This window comes from Sorex fumeus, unplaced genomic scaffold, assembly GCF_029834395.1.
Source record: "Sorex fumeus unplaced genomic scaffold, SorFum_2.1 ptg000044l, whole genome shotgun sequence".
Taxonomy (NCBI): domain Eukaryota; kingdom Metazoa; phylum Chordata; class Mammalia; order Eulipotyphla; family Soricidae; genus Sorex; species Sorex fumeus.
The window spans coordinates 20473878-20491527 of NW_026606101.1; the positions used below are offsets into that span (position 1 = coordinate 20473878).

The following is a 17650-nucleotide window of genomic DNA, read 5'->3' on the forward strand; positions in this document are numbered from 1 at the left end:
TCACATCCTTGGGCCCAGGTTGGCAAGAAATCACCTGGAGGTCCCCCAGCCAACAACAATAAAGACACCTGGTTGGGGCTCAGGAATGTAGCCACTGGCTGAGCACTTGCTGAGCAGGTCCCCAGACTTGCTCAGCCCCCACACCAAATAAAAACAGCCAAAATGCAGCCCTGGGTAGAGGAGGCAAGTTCACAGAAAAAAATAATTCATTTAAGTGGGTGGGAGAGAGGAGGGTACCAGGGAGCACAAAATAACGTTCCTGCAGACTGGACTTGTTATAGACTGAGTCCATTTTATTTTCACTCGTTTATTTTTATAACTTTGATTTAACAGGGGCCATGTCTGGCATCCGGTAGCACTGGGTAGGTGGGGAGGTGTGAGCCTGGGAACGGCCCTCGGGGTCTTGCACACGTGTGTGCTCTATGGTTTGTGCCACATTCTCTGCTGTTGGTAGTGCTAAGCTGAAAATTCACTGTCCAGGAGATCTGAGCTGGAGGGCAAGGAGGAGCTAAGGCAGCCGCAAGGGCCTAGATCAGGACACAGAAGTTAAGAAGTCCTTGTCCAGAAGGAGACAGCCAGGGAGGCGCCCTCCTTAGGGAGAGCGGATAGCCGGGCAGCTGTCACTGAACCGCGGCTGGTGGAGTCTTTGCTGCCCAGGGGACCCCATCCTCGGGGACCCCATCCCCAGACCTGGGTCGGTGGCGGGGACCGACCCCTTCTGGTCTTGGCAGCGAGCGCCCCCTGGCGGCAAGGACTGGTGTCGCACTCAACCTCCAGTGCCAAAGACCTCAGTTATCCGGCCGCGGAGTGGGGCGCGTGCGCCGTTGTCCTCCCCGCTAACACCCCAACTCTAAACTGCTCCTTCCGGAAGGGAGTGGCTAGGCTCCCCGGCGACGTGAGCCAGGATTCCCGGGACCCGGCGCGGACACCGAATTCCGGACTAAGCGGTTCAGCCGCCAACCGCCTCCCTGCCGCAGCCTCGCCGGACCGCGGGCCGGAAGTCGGACCAGCCCCTTCCGCCGCCGGCCGGAAGTGCCCGCCTCCCGGAGCAGGGACTTCCGGCGGGCTGCGGGCCGGTGGCAACCATGGCGGCCTCCTTGGTCGGCAAGAAGCTCGTGTTTGTCACCGGCAACTCCAAGAAGTTGGAGGAGGTGCCGGCCGGGTTTGGAGGGTCGAGTAGGAGGCGGCTGCGGGCTCGGTTGTGGCTGGGCAGAGGGAGGCGGCTGCGGGCTCGCCTGCAGGACCGAGGGAGCGGCCGCGGGCTCACGTGAAGGACGGGGAGGCGGCAGCGGGGTTGCACGTGGCTGGGCAGAGGGAGGCGGCTGCGGGATCGCGTGCAGGACGGAGGGAGGAGGCTGCGGGACCACGTGCAGGACAGAGAGGCAGCTGCGGGGTTGCATGTGGCTGGGCAGAGGGAGGCGACTACGGGTCGCGTGCTGGACGGAGGGAGGCGTCTCCGGGGTTGCACGTGGCTGGAAATAAGAAGGAGACTGCGGAATCGTGTGCAGGACAGAGGGAGGAGGCTGAGGGATCGCGTGCTAGACAGAGGGAGGCGGCTGAGGGATCGCGTGCAGGACAGTGGGAGGAGGCTGCGGGATCACATGTAGGACAGAGAGGCAGCTGCGGGGTTGCATGTGGCTGGGCAGAGGGAGGCGACTACGGATCGCGTGCTAGACGGAGGGAGGCGTCTCCGGGATTGCACGTGGCTGGGCATAAGAAGGAGGCTGAGGAATCGTGCGCAGGACAGAAGGAGGAGGCTGCGGGATCGCTTGCTAGACAGAGGGAGATGGCTGAGGAATCGCGTGCTGGACAGAGGCAGCTGCGAGGTTGCACGTGGCTGGCCAGAGGGAGGTGTCTTCGGGATTGCACGTGGCTGGGCAGAAGGAGGCTGAGGAATCACGTGCAGGACAGAGGGAGGAGGCTGCGGGATATCGTGCTAGACAGAGGGAAGCGGCTGAGGGATCGCGTGCAGGACAGAAAGGCAGCTGCGGGGTTGCATGTCGCTGACCAGAGGGAGGCGGCGGTGGGGTTACCTGTGGCTGGACAGAGGGAAGTGTCTATGGGATGCGTGGTGCTGGCCAGAGGGAGGCAACTGCGGGATCACGGGTGGCTGGACCACGAGGTTCAGCCCGGGATAAGCACCCTGACAGATCCCCCACCACGGAATGTGTGAGCTCAAGGGTGTGCACTGGAGGAGTCATGTGACCTCAGCACCTGCCCGGGAGGTCGCCTGGGAGACCCCCACACTCCCTGGGGTTGAATCCAGCCCCTCCTACCCCCGGCTGGTGCAGACTGAGCTTTCCTGGGCCGTGGAGAATGTGACGCCATGCGCCACATTAATGAGGAAAGGATGCAGTGGACTGCCAAGTTGTGCTCCCCGCGGGGCTTGATGAGGATGGGGGCCTTGGTTGTGAGAAAAGGGTGCTCCAGGGGATGTTTTGGGGATGCAGCAGTGGGGTGGCCCAAGTCCTGAGGAGTCTCCAGGGGGTGACTTGCCCTTGCAGACGCGCATCCCTGTTTATTGGGGTCCTTCTAGCAGAAGGGACCCCGGTGTTTCTGCCAGTCCTCAGCTCCAGTCCACTTTGCTGAGGTCATGGGTTTACCCCCATCAGGCCAAGGCTGTGGCGTCCTGCTGGGGAGTGTGACACCCACTGTATAGTCAGGTAGGCCAGTAGGGTGCTGTGATTAGGGGACTCCTCATTCTTCACAGTGGAGGAGCTAATGGCATTTCTGGTGGGGATTCTCAGAAGCCAGACCTCTGTGTGCTGATAAGTTTTGGGGTCCTGAGGCCAGACTCCCGAGCAGACAGGTCAGTGCCTCTCTGAGGTTGTTTTCCCCTTTTTTGTTTTATTTGGCACCACGCCCAGATGCTCAGGGGTTACTCTTGGCTCTGCACTCAGGAATTACTCCAGGCTGCCTCAGGGTCCACCTGGGATGCTGGGGATGGACCCAGGTCTGGTGCATTCAGGGCAAGTGCCTACCTCTGCTGTACTGTATCTCCAGCCTTTTATGTCCCTTTGTGGTGTGTTTTTTTTTTTTTTTTTTTTTACTTTTTTGCAATGCCCTGGATCTGTACTGAGGAATCATCAGGAATCACTCCTGGTGATGCTTGGGGGACCATACGGGATGCTGGGGATTGAACCCGGGTTGGCCGCATACAAGGCAAACGCCGTACTTACTATGCTATCAGTCTGGCCAAACCCTGCTGAGTTCTGAGTGGAGCCACATGCAAGGTGGCAGATGCCAGCCCCCAAGACTAAATCTGTCACTAGCTGAGAAAGTGGCCCACCCACACTTGAAGAAAGGGGCTGGAATGACTCCAGGTGGCTGACTGAAGATGATGGGCTTGAACTTGACCTAAAGAAAGGGTCAAGTTTTTTTTTTTTCCCCCAATCACTCTTCATCTCAAAGAGGCCGCTAGGGAGTCTCTTCTTGCTGTCCTTTTCTCCATCTGCTTATTTTTATATGTTTGTGATGCAGGGGATTGAAACTTGGGCTTCACACATGCAGAGCACACACACAGTCATAGAGCTGGCTCTGAGAATTTGTTGGGGGTTGATGAGGTACACCCAGCCGTGCTCAGGGATCACTCCTTTTTTTTTTCCTTTTCAGGTTACACCCGGCGTTGCTTAGGGGTTACTCCTGGCTCTGCCCTCAGGAACCCCTGCTGGCAGTGCTTGGGGGACTATATGGGATGCCAGGGATCACCCTCCCCACTGTACTATCGCTCCAGCCCGATTCAGTAATCACTCTTGGCGGGTTCAGGGGACCATGTGGGGTGCTGTGTTCAAGGCAAACACCTACGCGCTGTACTATTGCTCTGGTACCCCCTCCTTTCTCTTCCTGTGCTGCCATGACAAGAACCCACCTACTGTGGTTATATGCTGCTGGGGTGCCACACTTTTTGTTTGGGGAGGCACAGTTAGCGGTACACAAGGCTTACTCATCTGAGCTCAGGGGTCACTTTTGGCTGTGCTCAGGGGACCATGTGGGGTGCTGGGGATCAAATGCAGGTCAGCCACATGCAAGGCCAGCACCCTACCTGCTGTTCTATCTCTCTGGACCCTGGGTGTGCAATACTTCTGGAATTGGACCCTAGCCTCACCCAGGCGCTTGGCCACAGAGCCACATGAGCAGCTTCAGAACTGTGTGTATATGGATCTGGTTTCAGTGGAGGTTTTTTTTTTTCAGTTAATTAATTTTTTGCTTTTTGGGGGTCACACCCAGCGATGCACAGGGGTTACTCCTGGCTCTGCACTCAGCAATTGCTCCTGGTGGTGTCGGGACCATATGGGATGCTGGGAATTGAACCTGGGTCGGCCGTGTGCAAGGCAAACACCCTTCCTGCTGTGCTATTGCTCCAGCCCCCTACGTTTTTAATTTTTTGCTTTTTGGGTCACACCCGACGATGCTCAAGGGTTACTCCTGGCAGTGCTTGGGGGACTGTAGGGGATGCCAGTGATTAAACTGAGGTCAGCCACATGTATGGCAAATGCCCTCCCCACTGTCCTGTTGCTCCAGCCCCACAGTGGAGGTTTATTACAGTGACGAAACCCATCTAGCACTGGAGGCAAGCACCCTCAAGAGAGATGTGCCTATGTGTTGTTTTATGTTTTTTAGTTTTGGGGGTCATACTCAGAGGTATGTGGTGATGGGATCAAACCTTGCTTTCTGACATGCAAAGCATGTGCTCTAGCCCCTTCAGTCTCAAGCTCCTAGTCCCCCCTCCCCCAATATTTTTCTTCTTTTGGGGGGGGCCACACACAGCTGTGCGCAGGGCTTAAACTCCTGGTGGAGCCCAGGGCCCCTGTGGGGTGCTGGGGATTGAACCCAGGTCAGCTGCGTGCAAGACCAGGCTCTTACCCACTCTGCTATCGTCCCAGCTCCTCCTCTTCTTTTTTTTTTTTTGGTTAATTTTGGTTTGTTCAGGGGCTCACGCAGCCTGCATTCAGCTTTCTCTCTGGCCCTGTTTTTAAATTTACAAAAATACGTGGGATTACAAAGAAAATCAGTTACTCTTGAGCGCTATCCAGTGATGCTCAGGGGCAATTCCTGGCTCTGGGCTTGAGGTTCATCCCTGGCAGTGCTGAGGGACCAGGTGGCTCCAGAGCATATGGGTCTTAGCTTCTTGAAAAGCAGTCTCCTTGAAAAGAGCACCAAATAAAACGTGTTGGGAGGATCCTCCCAGGATGGGAGAAGCATCCTGAAAGTAGACTACAGACCAAACATGATTGCCACTTAATGCCTCTTTTGCAAACCTCAACACCCAAAAGGAGAGAGAGAACAAAAGGGAATACCCTGCCACAGAGGCAGGGTGGGACGAGGGGATGGGGGGTGGGAGGGATACTGGGACCCGTGGTGGTGGAAAATGGGCACTGGTGGAGGGATGGGTACTTGATCATTGTACAATTGAAACCCAAGCACAAAAATTTGTAAATTTATAACTGTACCTCATGGTATTTCACTAACAAAATTTTTTTTTAAAAATGTAAATGATGGAGAATGGGCACTGGTGGAAGAATGGGTACTGGGTCATTCTATAACTGAAACTCAAGCACAAAAATTTGTAAGTCTACAACTGTACCTCGTGGGGTTTCACTAATAAAAATTAAAAAGAAAAAAAAGAAAAAAAATAGTTATCTGAGTAAAAAAAAAAAAGGAAGAAAAGCAGTCTCCTTAAATTTGTATTTTTCTGGCCCTGAAATCAGTTACTTAAGTTTTGGAGCCACACCCAGATGTGCTTAGGGTTTATTCCTGGCTCAGTGCTCAGAGATCCCACTGTACTATCTCTCTGGCTCCTAAATAATTATTTTTTAAATTTCATTTTTATTAATGCATAATTGATTTACAATAACCCAATTCTGTTTAAGTACATTCTCAAATATTATAAGTTCTTATGATCTGGATACCTGTGCTTTATAATATATTAAAGGATTCAATCTAGCTGCATAATTGCAATAACTTAAAAATAGGATTTGAATGCTATTTTGCAATATCTACTAAAAAATCATGAGATATGAAATTGCAGTGCTTTCATGGGTTAAAAGGTCACGGGGGCCTATATTTATTTATTTATTAAATTTTTATTAGTGAAACACCATGAGGTACAGATGTAGACTTACAAATTTCTGTGCTTGGGTTTCAATTGTACAATGATCAAGTACCCATCCCTCCACCAGTGCCCATTTTCCACCACCACGGGTCCCAGTATCCCTCCCACCTCCCATCCCACAGGGGCCTGTATTTATAGTTGAGACGAGATGCTAACTTTCAGTCCAGGGCAGTGAATATATACAGTTATTTTTTTCTCCGTATGGCTTCGATCCTGGATCCTGAGAGCTGCTGGTCTCTGAGGGTGGGTGGGGTTTCTGGGTGGCCAGAGTGGGGCAGAGAAGGGCAGAGGGCAGGAGGGTGACCAGAGGGTGAGTAAGGAGATGAGGGCTCTCACCTGCTGGGGTGCGATTCCGAAGGAGGTGGGGGATCACCTCCCTGGGCTCGACTTGCAAAGCTTTTTTTTGGCGGGGGGGGGGGGGCACCTTGCAATGTTGAGGGGTTACTTCTGCCTCTACACATGCGAATGACTCCTGTCAGTGCTCTGGAGACTGTATGGGGTGCTGAGGATTGAACCCGGGCTGGCTTCGTGCAAGGCAAGCGCCCTCCCCCCTGTCCTGTCGCTCCAGCCCTGCCTTGTTAGGCTTTAGGACGGGGTAGCGAGCATCCAGGCTATGAAGTCACAGGGGTCTGGCGCCGGTGCGTGATGGAATCGACAGAGGCTCTCGTGCCTGTCACTGGCCGGAAGCGCTGTCAGACAGACTCACAGGCTTCTCCAGGGACTGCCCAGAGTCACCTGAAGGAAAGTGGGTGACAGCTGCTGCGGTCCTGGGGGTCCATTAGCAAATGGTGATGAATGTCCTTTCATTTTGCAACAGGTCACTCAAATTCTAGGAGATAAGTTTCCCTGCACCTTGGTGGCAAAGAAGATTGATCGTATGTCTCCGCTCTGTTTGCCCTCGCGTTAGGGTTGGGGTTCTCTGTCTCCCCATGGTCTGATTCTCTGTTTCCTCTCCAAGTGCCGGAGTACCAGGGCGAGCCGGACGAGATTTCCAGACAGAAGTGCCTGGAGGCAGCACGCCAGGTGCTTGTTCCGCACGGAGTCCGAGGCTGGCTCCTTGGTCAGCTCCTTGGTCAGCTCCTTGGTCAGCTCCCGGGCCCCGGGCCAGCTGGGAGCAGGCAAAGAGGAACAGGGTGGGCACCATTTATCATGTCTTCACAGTCCAGCCCAGACCTCACTGGGGGGTTGGCCCACGGTGGCTCTGGAACACTAATGTAGCCCCTCTCTCCTTCTCTCTCTCCCCCTCCCCCCCCCCTCTCTCTCTCTCTCTCTCTCTCTCTCTCTCTCTCTCCCTCTCACTACACATAATTCTCCCTCCCTCTCACACACAAATACCCTCCTTCTCTTCTCTTCTCTCTCTTTCTCTCTCTCTGGCACACACTCTCCCTCCCTCTCACCCACACATACCTTCCTTCTCTCTTTCTCTCTGTCTGTCTCTCTCTCACACACACCCGTCTCTCTCTTTCTTCTCCTAGCTCTTTCATACATTCCATTTGCTTTCTTTTGCTTTGGGGCTATATTCAACAGGGCTCAGGACTTAACGCCTGCCTTAGCTTTCAGGAATCCCTCCTGATCGTGCTCAGGGACTGGGGATTGAACCCGGGTTGCCTGTGCAAGGCGAACGCCCTAGCCCTACCTGCTTGCACTATCACTCCAGTCTCTTCTCTGTTTCTTTTTCTCTCTCTCACTTTCCCTCTCTTTTCTCCCCTGCTCCCAGGTGCATGTTTCATCTCTTATACCACTCTCCCTCTCTCCATCCACCGTTGCATTTCGAGTTGAAGAAGGGGTTGTTATCCACTCACCCCTGCGTGGGGGTTGTGGAGAAGGAACTCTACATTAGTCAGGTGTAGCCTGACTCTTTAAAATGAAGATAAGTCATTGGCAAGCAGGGTCCCTGTAGTCGGAGGAGGGAGGAAGGGACCCTGTCTGCCCTCCTCTGCTGCTCCTCCCAGGCTTGCCGGGCCCTGGAGTGGGGGGAAGGTGTGGGCGGTGCTGGGGGCCGCCTCAGGACTGTGTGTTCTTGTCCTGCAGGTGCAGGGGCCGGTCCTGGTGGAGGACACCTGTCTCTGCTTCAACGCCCTGGGGGGCCTCCCCGGACCCTACATGTGAGTCTCCCTGCCGGCCACAGAGCACCCTGAACTCTGAAACGGTCGGTTACCTGATCTCGCGGGTCGTTCCCTGTCTTGGCATCGGTGCTAGTGTTCCGGATTGTCCAAGGGAGGATTAGGGGTGGGGGAGAGGCAGGCTTTTTCTTTTGTGAAGTGTGAGAATGTGCCCTGTAAGTGGAGATGGGCAAAGGGGACCCACCCGCCAGAGAGGCGCATTTGTGGGCGGGTTGGTTTCAGGAAAGAGGAGAGAAGCACGTTGAGATTTGAAATGGGTTTCCTGGAAACACTGGTGCCCTGGACCCTCTTGGATCTTGGTGTTAATTTGCTTGTCCTTCCTGGGGCCAGAGTGCTGTTGCCTGGCCTTGGAGAAGCCTAAGTTTAACTTACGGGTGGCCAGTTTTGTTTGCTTTGGGGCCATGCCCAACAGTGCTCAGGGGTTACCCTTGGCTCTGTGCTTTGGGGTCACTCCTGGTGGTGCTTGAGGGCTGGATGCAGTGCTGAAGATACAAGACAAGTGCCTGGTGACCAATTTCATCATCAGCTTGCGAGTCAGTAACAGCTCACATCTCCTTCCATGGCACTTTGCTCCATATCCCCACCAGCACTGAGGAGGTTTTTGTTTTTACTTCTCAGTAGTTCTGCAGCATGGAGAAGTGACAAAAATGGTATTTAAGTCTCGTTTGTCATTATCCAGTGCAGTTGAAAGCCTCGGTGACATTCTGTATTTTGTCTTTTCCCTGTGGGATTCTTTTCTCTTCATCTGGGTGGAAGACCCTGATCATCTGATCGGCTTTGGTTTCTCTTGCAGAAAGTGGTTCCTGGAGAAGTTAAAGCCTGAAGGTACCACCAGCCCCCTGGGCTCTTCTGTGGGGAGGATCCCAGCTAGTTAGCAGGAATCGGGTTCCTGCTCCCAGCTCAGAACCTGTCTTCGCCTCCAGGCCCCCGGCTGCACGAAGGCTGATGGGTGAAGGCTGGTGGCCCTGCAGTTGGAAGCGCAAAGGGACTGGGGGCCCTGGGACTGCCTCCCTGTCCTTGTCTCAGGCAGGGCCAGGCCTGGAAGCGGCAGTGCCCTCCAAGGCCCCATCCCCCACCCACCCCAACCCCTAATGGCAGGCCCAGACGGTTCCTTTGTAGGTCCTTCAGAAGCACTTTTTATTATGGGCATGTCAGGTGATACACCCTGGAACAGGGAGCCTCACCTCCGCCTCCTCCCGTTTCCCGGGTGATCAGGGCCAGGGCTCCTCTGGGGAATCCTTATGAGGCCCCTGGGTGGGGTGTTGTTAGGTGAGGGCGGCTGCTGGCAGTACAGGCTACAGCTTCCGCTCACTGGAACTTCTGCAGGTCTCCACCAGCTGCTGGCCGGGTTCGAGGACAAGTCAGCCTATGCGCTCTGCACCTTTGCCCTCAGCACTGGGGACCCCGGGCAGCCGGTGCTGCTGTTCCAGGGCCGGACTGCGGTACGTTCCCCTCTTGTTCCCCCGCGTGCCACCAGAGGGCGCTGTGACTCAAGCCGGCGGCAGGCCTCTTCTGCAGGAAGGTGGGGGCGGGCTCCGCGGAGCTGGAGCTGGAGCTGGATCCCAGGGCTGCGCCCAGTCACCCCGGGCACCACAGCTAGCAGTGATGTCAGCCCTGAAGCCTCTTTGCTCCCCGAGGAGGCTGGCGTTTCAGGGAAATGCACAATGGCTAACAGCTGTGCACCCGGCCTGTCAACCCTCCCGAGAGGCAGATGTGGAACCTGAGGACAGTGATTCCCCGATGCCCCATCAACAGCCCAGACGTCGCCAAGCTCGGGTTTCTTTTCTTTTCCAGCAGTGCTCAGGAGCTCCTCCTGGCTCAGTGCTTGGTCCTGGCAGTGCTTGGGAGAGCCATGGGGTGCTGGGGGTCAAAGTGGCCTCTCCGTGCAGAGCCTGCACTCGGCCTGCTGGTTGTCTCTGGCCCAGGAGACTGGCCTTCTTTATTTTATTTTATTTTTATTTTTGGTTTTGGGCCACACTGGGTGCTTGGGTTACTCCTGGCACTGTGCTCAGGGATCACACCTGTCAGCTCCCGTAGGGAGCTCCGGGCATCGACTCTGGGTCACCCGCATACCAGACAAGTACCCTACCTACTATACCATCTCTCGCGCCCATTTTTTCCCTTTTTTTTTCTTTCCCCCTTGGTTTTTCTATCAGGTCCCAAGCTGTTGGATCTCTCTCTCTCTCCTCTCTCCTCTCTCCTCTCTCTTCTTTTCTCCTCTTTCTTCTCTTTTCTCTCTCTCTTCTCCTCTCTCTTGCCAGGCCTAGCAAAGCTCAGGATAGTGCTCCTGATGGTGCTCAGGGGACCCTGTGGGGTGCGGGGCATTTAACCTGGGTGGGCCCCGTGCAAGGTAGGCGCCCTCCTACCATCTCTCCAGCCCAGCAGCTGGGATTTCTTTGCTCAGCCTCTGTGATTCCGGCTTCCCGTGATGACCTTTCTGACTTTCCATATTCAGGTAGCATCAGGCCTCCGCCCCAGCTGCCCTTCACTCCTGCATCTCCACACCTGACCCTAGGGTCCAGCCGCTGCTCCTCACGGGGCTCAGTTCCCTCTCTAGGCTGAACCTGCTGCCCCCAGCCCCGCCTTGACTCGGGTGCACCTTCTGCCCTGGGCTCGGGGGAGCTGCAGAGACCCAGGGAGGCTCCAGCTCCTCCGCAGACGTTTCCTGCCAGCCTGCCTGGTAGATGTTTTCTTGACTGTAGTGAAAAAGCACCGAATCACAATGGCCAGGGAGATAGTACAGCAGGTAGTTTGCAGCTGACCCGGGTGTACTGCATATGATCACCTGAACCTCACCGCAGTGATCCCTGAGCTCAGGACCAGGAATAAGCCCTGTGAAGTGCTGAGTGTGGCCCCCAAAGCAGACAAACCCCGACAATGGCCATCTTTGCGTTTTTGAAAGTACAGCACAGAAATACGGGTAGGGCCCTTGCCTTGCACACAGCCGGCCAACGTTTGGTTCCCAGCACCCCAGATGGTCCCCTTGGCCCCACCAGAAGTGATTTCTGAGTGTGACCCCCAAACAAAACAGACCTTTTATTTATTTATTTATTTATTTAAGTGTTCATTCTGAGCATGTGCCATGGATTTCCAGAACTTCAGAAGGCTGGAACCCCATACCCCTTGGTGGCTCCCCGTTCCCCTCTGTTCTTGCCCCTCTGGCCAACTCCATTCTGCTTCTCTTTCCAAAGGTTGGACTCTTCTGGGTGTATCATAGACGAATCCTGGGGGGTCTGGGGAGAGAGGGCTCGGGTGGTGGTGGGACACATGCCACGTGCCCGGGATGTGAGGTTCTTGCACTGAAGGAGCAGCCCTGCCCCGTACTTTTTGCTGTGACTCCTTTTCAGTAAGAGTTGTCCTGCAGAATTTGTCTATTCTGTTTTGTGTTTTGGTCACTCCTGGTGGTGCCCAGGGCGTACTCCTGCCTCTGCACTGATGGATCGCTCCCAACAACACTCAGGAGACCAACCATCAGGGATTGGATGTGGGTGGGTCACATGCATGGCAAGCGCTCTACCCCTATATTATATTTCCAGGCCTCCCTACCCCATTCAAAAATGTTTTTTTGATTAACACCTGGTGGTACTCAAGGGACCATAGGTGGTGCTGGGCAAGGCAGGTGCCCTACCTGCTGTGCGATCTCTCCAGCCCAGTATTTGTCTTTTTTAAGGCTGAATAAAGTTTAGTTATATGTTAATACACGTTTTCTTAGTCTAGTTAACTGTGATGGGCATTTCAGCTACTTGAAAAATGCTTTCGTAAACCTCGGGTGTGCAAATAAGTTCTTGAGATTCTGTTTTTAATTGTTTTGATTAAATTCCCAGAAGTGAGGTTGGTTGAGCATGCTGCCTGGTTAAAAATTTTTTAATGAGGGGCCAGTGATTGAACAGCTGGCAGGGCATTTGCCTTGCACACAGCTGACCCACGTCTGATCTCAGGCACCGCATATGATCCTCAGAGGGCAGGATTGAGTAAGCCCTGAATATCACCAGGTGTAGCCCATCCCATCCCCCCCCAAAAAAAGTTCTTGTTTAGGGGCCACACCCACCAGTGCTCAGGCCTACTTCTTTCTTGTGGGCTGGGGGACCATTTGGGATGCTGGGGATTGAGCCCAGGTTGACCACTGCAAGGCAAACGCCCTCCCTGCTATACTGTTGTTGGATCTTAACAACAAAGAATTTTTTTTTAATGAGTTGTCTACTACTTTTGTAGAAATGTTTTTTCAAATAATGAGAGGCTGGGAGCCAGAGAGATAGCAGATCGCCCTGGGTCTCCTCTGCCTGCCCGGAGCCCTGGCTCTGCTCCCAGTTCCGTCCTGGCACCTCAGGGGCCCCCAAGCACTGGAAGGAGCCCCCAGGCCTGGCAGGGTGTGGCTCAAAAACAAAAGAAAGAGAACAAAAATCTGAAGCTCGAACAGCCACAGGCCCCGACTTCCTGCACGGTGACTAAGCATTGGCTGCCCTGTTGACAGGCCCGCGTCACTGCAGCCCCCCCCCAAGCCATTTCCTATTGTGTCCCCGACTCTGCTTCCTGCACTTCACTGCTCCCCAACCCCCACTGCATTTGAGGTGGCTTCTGCTTGGCCTGCACCCTGGAGCTGCCACCACACTCTGCAGTGACCGATCACCTGATCATCGCCTGACCTGAGCAGCAGCCAGCGGTGGGGGGGCCCCTGCCAGGAATGTGCCTGCCCGGCCCCTCAAACGTGGCCCAAATGCCCCCTCTCGGTGGCCTTTGCTGTGTCGTCGTCCCCCCCTCCCACTGAGGTCATCCCAGCCTGCTCCCCAGGAAGCACTTTGCATTTGGAAATCATTAATTTGTTTGCTGTGTGGTGGTGCCTGTTTTTGCCGTGATCTGTTCTGCCAGGGAAGGCCAGGCCCTGCTGGAGGTGTTCAAAACACGCTTGTCGCCTGGGCGAGGCTCTTAAGTGATCTAGTAATTGGCCTGGGTCACCCAGGTCCTCATAGCACAAGTGGAATTTCTCTGGCCTGACTGGTCCCTGCGCCCCATCCTCTAAGCCCTGCATTTTCCTGCATAATTGTCGCAGGTTTTCCTGCCTTTTTGCAGGTTTTGAGTGTGTCAATTACGTGAAGCTTTAAAGAAACAAACATGTCTTAGTTTTCAGGGAGGGTGGGTGGGACCATCCCCCGTGGTGCTTGGGGCTTACTCCAGGCTCTGTCCCCAGGGGTCACTCCCTGTGCTGTGCGGGGCGGAGGGGCTTAGGGTGCCAGGGCTGGAAGCACGTGAGGCGAGGCGGCACTCTCTGGTCCACGCTGGTACCTTAAAACTAGGGGCGGGGCCGGGAGAGATGGGAGAGCAAGTAAGATGCTCACAGGCAGCGGCCCCGCACTGCCTGTGGTGTTCTGAGCACCACCTGAGAACAGAGCCAGGAGCAGCCCCCCCGGGCACTGCTGGGTGTGCCCTTCCCCCAACCCCCAAATAGAAAAGGCATCAGGTATGATGGTTTTCTGGTGAAACATGGTACCTGGATTTTGTTTGTTTGTTTACTTTAGACACTCCTTTGTACTTGGGGAAGGATGGTGATAAGAGCAGGCATGGGGCTTATCTGCAAAGGCCAGAGCTCTTAGCTCCTTTTGGGGGGGGGGGGGGGGGAGTTTGTTCATGGGCCACACCTGGTGGTGCTCCCGGGCTGCTTCCCGGCTCTGCTCTAGGGATCTGGCGGTGCTGGGGGTGGAACCTGGGCTTCGGGCCTGAAGGTATTCTCTGTCACGTTTTCAGCGCTGACCCTTGTCTGCAGCGAGGTCTGTGGTGGGTGAAGAGTGGCGTGGGGGGTGGGGGGTCCCCTCTGAGTTTGGTGCCGGCTGCTGCCCAGCTTCCACACTTGTCCCCTCTTCCTCGGGCAGGGCCAGATCGTGGCACCCCGCGGCTGCCGGGACTTCGGCTGGGACCCCTGCTTCCAGCCTGACGGATACCAGCAGACGTAAGTAAGGCTCGGGCAAGTGTTTGTAGGGGTGGGGCAGCGGGGGTACCGAGGGCCGCACCCCGCCCGCCTGAGTGCAGGCATGCAGAGAGGGGCAGGGCGGCCCAAGGGCCCGTTCCAGCTGAAGGGCCAGAATCCCAGCGCCCGTCCCTCCCTCCCCTGGGGCCCGGGCTGGCTCCCCCACTTCCCGTTCGGCCCCTGCAGGCTGCACCCTCGGAGGTGGCCCTCCTGGGGCCTAGGTGGCCTTGGTCGTGGTTTGTTGTGCATAAACCGGACAGTGGGGTGGTTATTCCAACCCCCCCCCCCCCCATCTAGTCAGAAAACTCAGTTGGGCCTGCCCCGACCTTGTGGCACAACCGAGGAACACTCTCGGTTCCTCAGCTGCAGACCCGGGTGCAGCGCAGTGCCACTGGCCGGCCACGTGGGGCCTCGGGGAGTGCCTGGAATGTGGTCGGAGTGACGGGGGAGCTGGCGTTGTTTCGATTGTCACCGATTTCATTGTAAATAGACACATATCAGGCAGCTGGTGTGCAGGCCCCCACCGTGACCTGGAGGGTCTCACCCCTCCCCCCCAGAAGTCCCGCCTGGATGGCAGGCCGCTGTTTGCTCCTGTCAACAGGTGACAAAGCTGACCCAACAGGGAGCCGTGCGCGTGGGGCACTCGGGAAGGACAGTCCCGTGCCCTCGAACACTCACCCGCGCGGGTTTCGGCTCACGTGGGAATTGTAGGCCCTCGTTTTCGTCTTCACTGCACTTGTGATTGTCTTAATTTTAGGCACCGAGCATGAGAATTCTACTCATAGCAGGGTTTCATGCCTACAACCTTCCAGCACCACTCTCCCCCTCGGAGTGCCCCCGCCTTGACCCTTGTGTTTTATTTTTAAAGATTATCTGGTTTCTGGGGCCAGAGCGATAGCACAGCGGGTAGGGCATTTGCCTTGCACGCGGCCGACCTGGGTTCAATCCCCGGCATCCCATATGGTCCCCCAAGCACCGCCAGGAATAATTCCTGAGTGCAGAGCCAGGAATAACCCCTGAGCATCGCTGGGTGTGACCCAAAAAGCAAAAAAAAAAAAAAAAAGGATTATCTGGTTTGGGGGGTGGAGCCATAGTATAGTGGGGAATGTGTTTGTTTTGGGTTCTGTCTCCATCCCTGGCACCCCATATGGTCCCTTGAGTCCACCAGGAGTGATCCCTGAGTGCAGAGCCAGGAGCAAGCATTGAGCATCTCTGGGTCTGGTACACAGACACACACAAACACACACACACAAAGAAAAACCCCCAAACCAAACAAGATTATCTGTGTTTTCAGAGTACTGTCTCGGGTGTTTCCCAGTGGGCTCTGGGCTCCTGACCCGGGCTGGGTCCTGGGCTTCCCTCCACCTGTGCTGTTCCCCCATAGGTACGCAGAGATGCCCAAGGCGGAGAAGAACAGCATCTCCCACCGCTTCCGGGCGCTGCATGAGCTGCAGGACTACTTCTGCCGACTGACTTGCCCTGGGGGTGGCAATGCCCAGGCCGGCCAAGGGTCTGGGGATAGCTAGCCTGGCCACCTCCGCTGGACTAACACCTGCCGGCGGGGACTTTCCTCAGGGGAGTGGAGAGTGGAGACTGCTGCCCCCACGCCCCTTTGGACGGTGAGGCCGGTGTGCTGGGCATGGAGGGCACTTGGGGCAAGTGTTCCTGTTCTCTGGCTCAGCAGCCAGCCCCCAGGCCCGGGGTCCCACAAGGGCCTGGTGCTCGCTCGCAAGGGCCTGGGACATGGAGCCCCAGGGCAGACTCTGCACATTTGAGGAAGCAGCGCACAGACAGACACCTTGGATGTTTTTGAAATGCCACAAATAAAAAGCCTGAAAGAAAGACGCTTGCTTCCAGAATCAGCCGGATCTGTCCTCTCTGTCACCTGTCCCCTGTGGTGCCTGTCTGTCTCCTGAGTCCCCTGGGGCAGTGCAGGAAGCCCAAGGTCAGGGTTGTGGGGGGCGAGGGGGTGGGGGTTGGGGTGCTGAAATATCACTGCTCTCCTGTTCAAGTCTGAGATCGTGGCTGTAGTCTCCGCCCAGGCACCCACCACCACCTCCACCACCACTGCGATGTCCCCACCCAGCTGGCCTCCTGGGTTTCAACTGGTGGGCTGGGCTAGACTCGGCTCAGCTGTTGCTTGATGGTCTTGAGGCCAAGGTCGCATCTGTGTTGAGGGGACAGTGCCCTGACCCCTGCTGCCTTGACATGCCACAGTTGGCCCCGAATGAGCCTGGGCCGGTTTCTCGGGCGCCCCTGTCTGAGGCCCTGGGTGCTCCCAGGTCCTTCCTGAAGTTTATTGTCCGGCCAGGCCGTGTCGCCCCACCCCGGAGTCCCCATTGGGTGTGTTGGGGGGTGGGAGCCATGTCCTCTGGCTGCCCTTGGCAGCTCCGTTTCCTCTCTCCTGTGGATCCTGAGTCCATGTGGGTGAGCGGTGTAGCTCCCTACGGGGTGTGAGGCCCCCACACCCCCTCTCCCCGCTGGGGGTTCCAGGAAGTACGGTGGTGGCCACCCTCCAGAAGTTGTCACCTCCGTCTCCCGCCTGGTGTCTGGCTGGGGCTCAGCCTCGGGGTGTCGGCGCCTTCCTGGAGATTCTGGATCTGACTCAGTCTGCAGGAAACACCCCAGCTGCTAGGCAGGGGAGCCCCGAAGATCACAGGCCGCCTGGGTGGGTGCCCACCCATCTGGGAGTACACGTGCCGATGGTGGGTGTCTTGGTGGGACCCCAGCCTCCTTCCCAGTCAGTGCTCCAGGGGCAGGTTCCAGAACCCTTCTCATAGGGCTGAGGGTTTGGGCCTCTCACCCCGCCTCCCCAACACAAGCCTGTCTCGTGTTGGTTTGGGATTCTGTCTGGTAGTCTCTAGAACTCAAGGAACTCTAGCTTTCCCTCCCCTTTTCTCTCTTTTTGCTTTTTGGGTTACACCTGGTGACGCTCAGGGGTTACTCCTGGCTCTGCACTCAGGAATCACTCCTGGCGGTGCTTGGGGGACCATATGGGATGCTGGGAATCGAACCTGGGGTCAGCCAGGTGCAAGGCAAACGCCCTACCCGGTGTGCTATGGCTCCAGCCCCTCCCCTTTTCATTTTAGATGTGGCAAGTTTCTCTGCTACTTTGGTCTCCAGGGCTTTTGCCAATACTTTAAAGGTGATGTTTTGGGGTGACTTATCTCTGGAGGCAGGTGCTCCGGCTACCATGGCTGCTGCCCCACATGGTCATAGGGGTGCGCCCCTAAACCCCACATTGAGACTGCCTGCTGCCACTGTCATGGACTCTGGCCAGGTGACTGAGCGAGACATATGGGATGTCCTTCTCTCCACCCCCTCGTCCCCCAGCACCTGGGTGCTTCCCCACTTCCCTCTGGCCGCAGTACCCCATTCCTGCCCAGCCCACGCTATGCCCATGCCACCTGCGTCTTGGTACTGTTGGGTGCTGGGGAGGGGGCTCAGCTTTGCAGC

General features: G+C 56.1%; 1 protein-coding gene across 1 annotated transcript; it reads left to right on the plus strand.

Moving 5' to 3' along the window:
* Positions 1–1068: 1068 nt before the first annotated feature.
* On the plus strand, positions 1069–16045 carry ITPA (inosine triphosphatase). Its single transcript, XM_056121802.1, has 8 exons — positions 1069–1151; positions 6930–6987; positions 7071–7135; positions 8144–8217; positions 9029–9060; positions 9562–9677; positions 14100–14176; positions 15579–16045. The coding sequence occupies exons 1-8, from the start codon at positions 1086–1088 to the stop codon at positions 15718–15720; spliced, it is 630 nt and encodes a 209-aa protein (XP_055977777.1). The 5' UTR covers positions 1069–1085; the 3' UTR covers positions 15721–16045.
* Positions 16046–17650: the final 1605 nt, after the last annotated feature.

Bases quoted from the DNA above. Each gene is read 5' to 3' on its own strand.
- ITPA (XM_056121802.1), top strand. From the start codon at position 1,086: ATGGCGGCCTCCTTGGTCGGCAAGAAGCTCGTGTTTGTCACCGGCAAC. The intron at 1,152-6,929 runs GTGCCGGCCGGG...ATTTTGCAACAG, and splicing joins ACTCCAAGAAGTTGGAGGAG to GTCACTCAAATTCTAGGAGA. The intron at 14,177-15,578 runs GTAAGTAAGGCT...GTTCCCCCATAG, and splicing joins CCTGACGGATACCAGCAGAC to GTACGCAGAGATGCCCAAGG.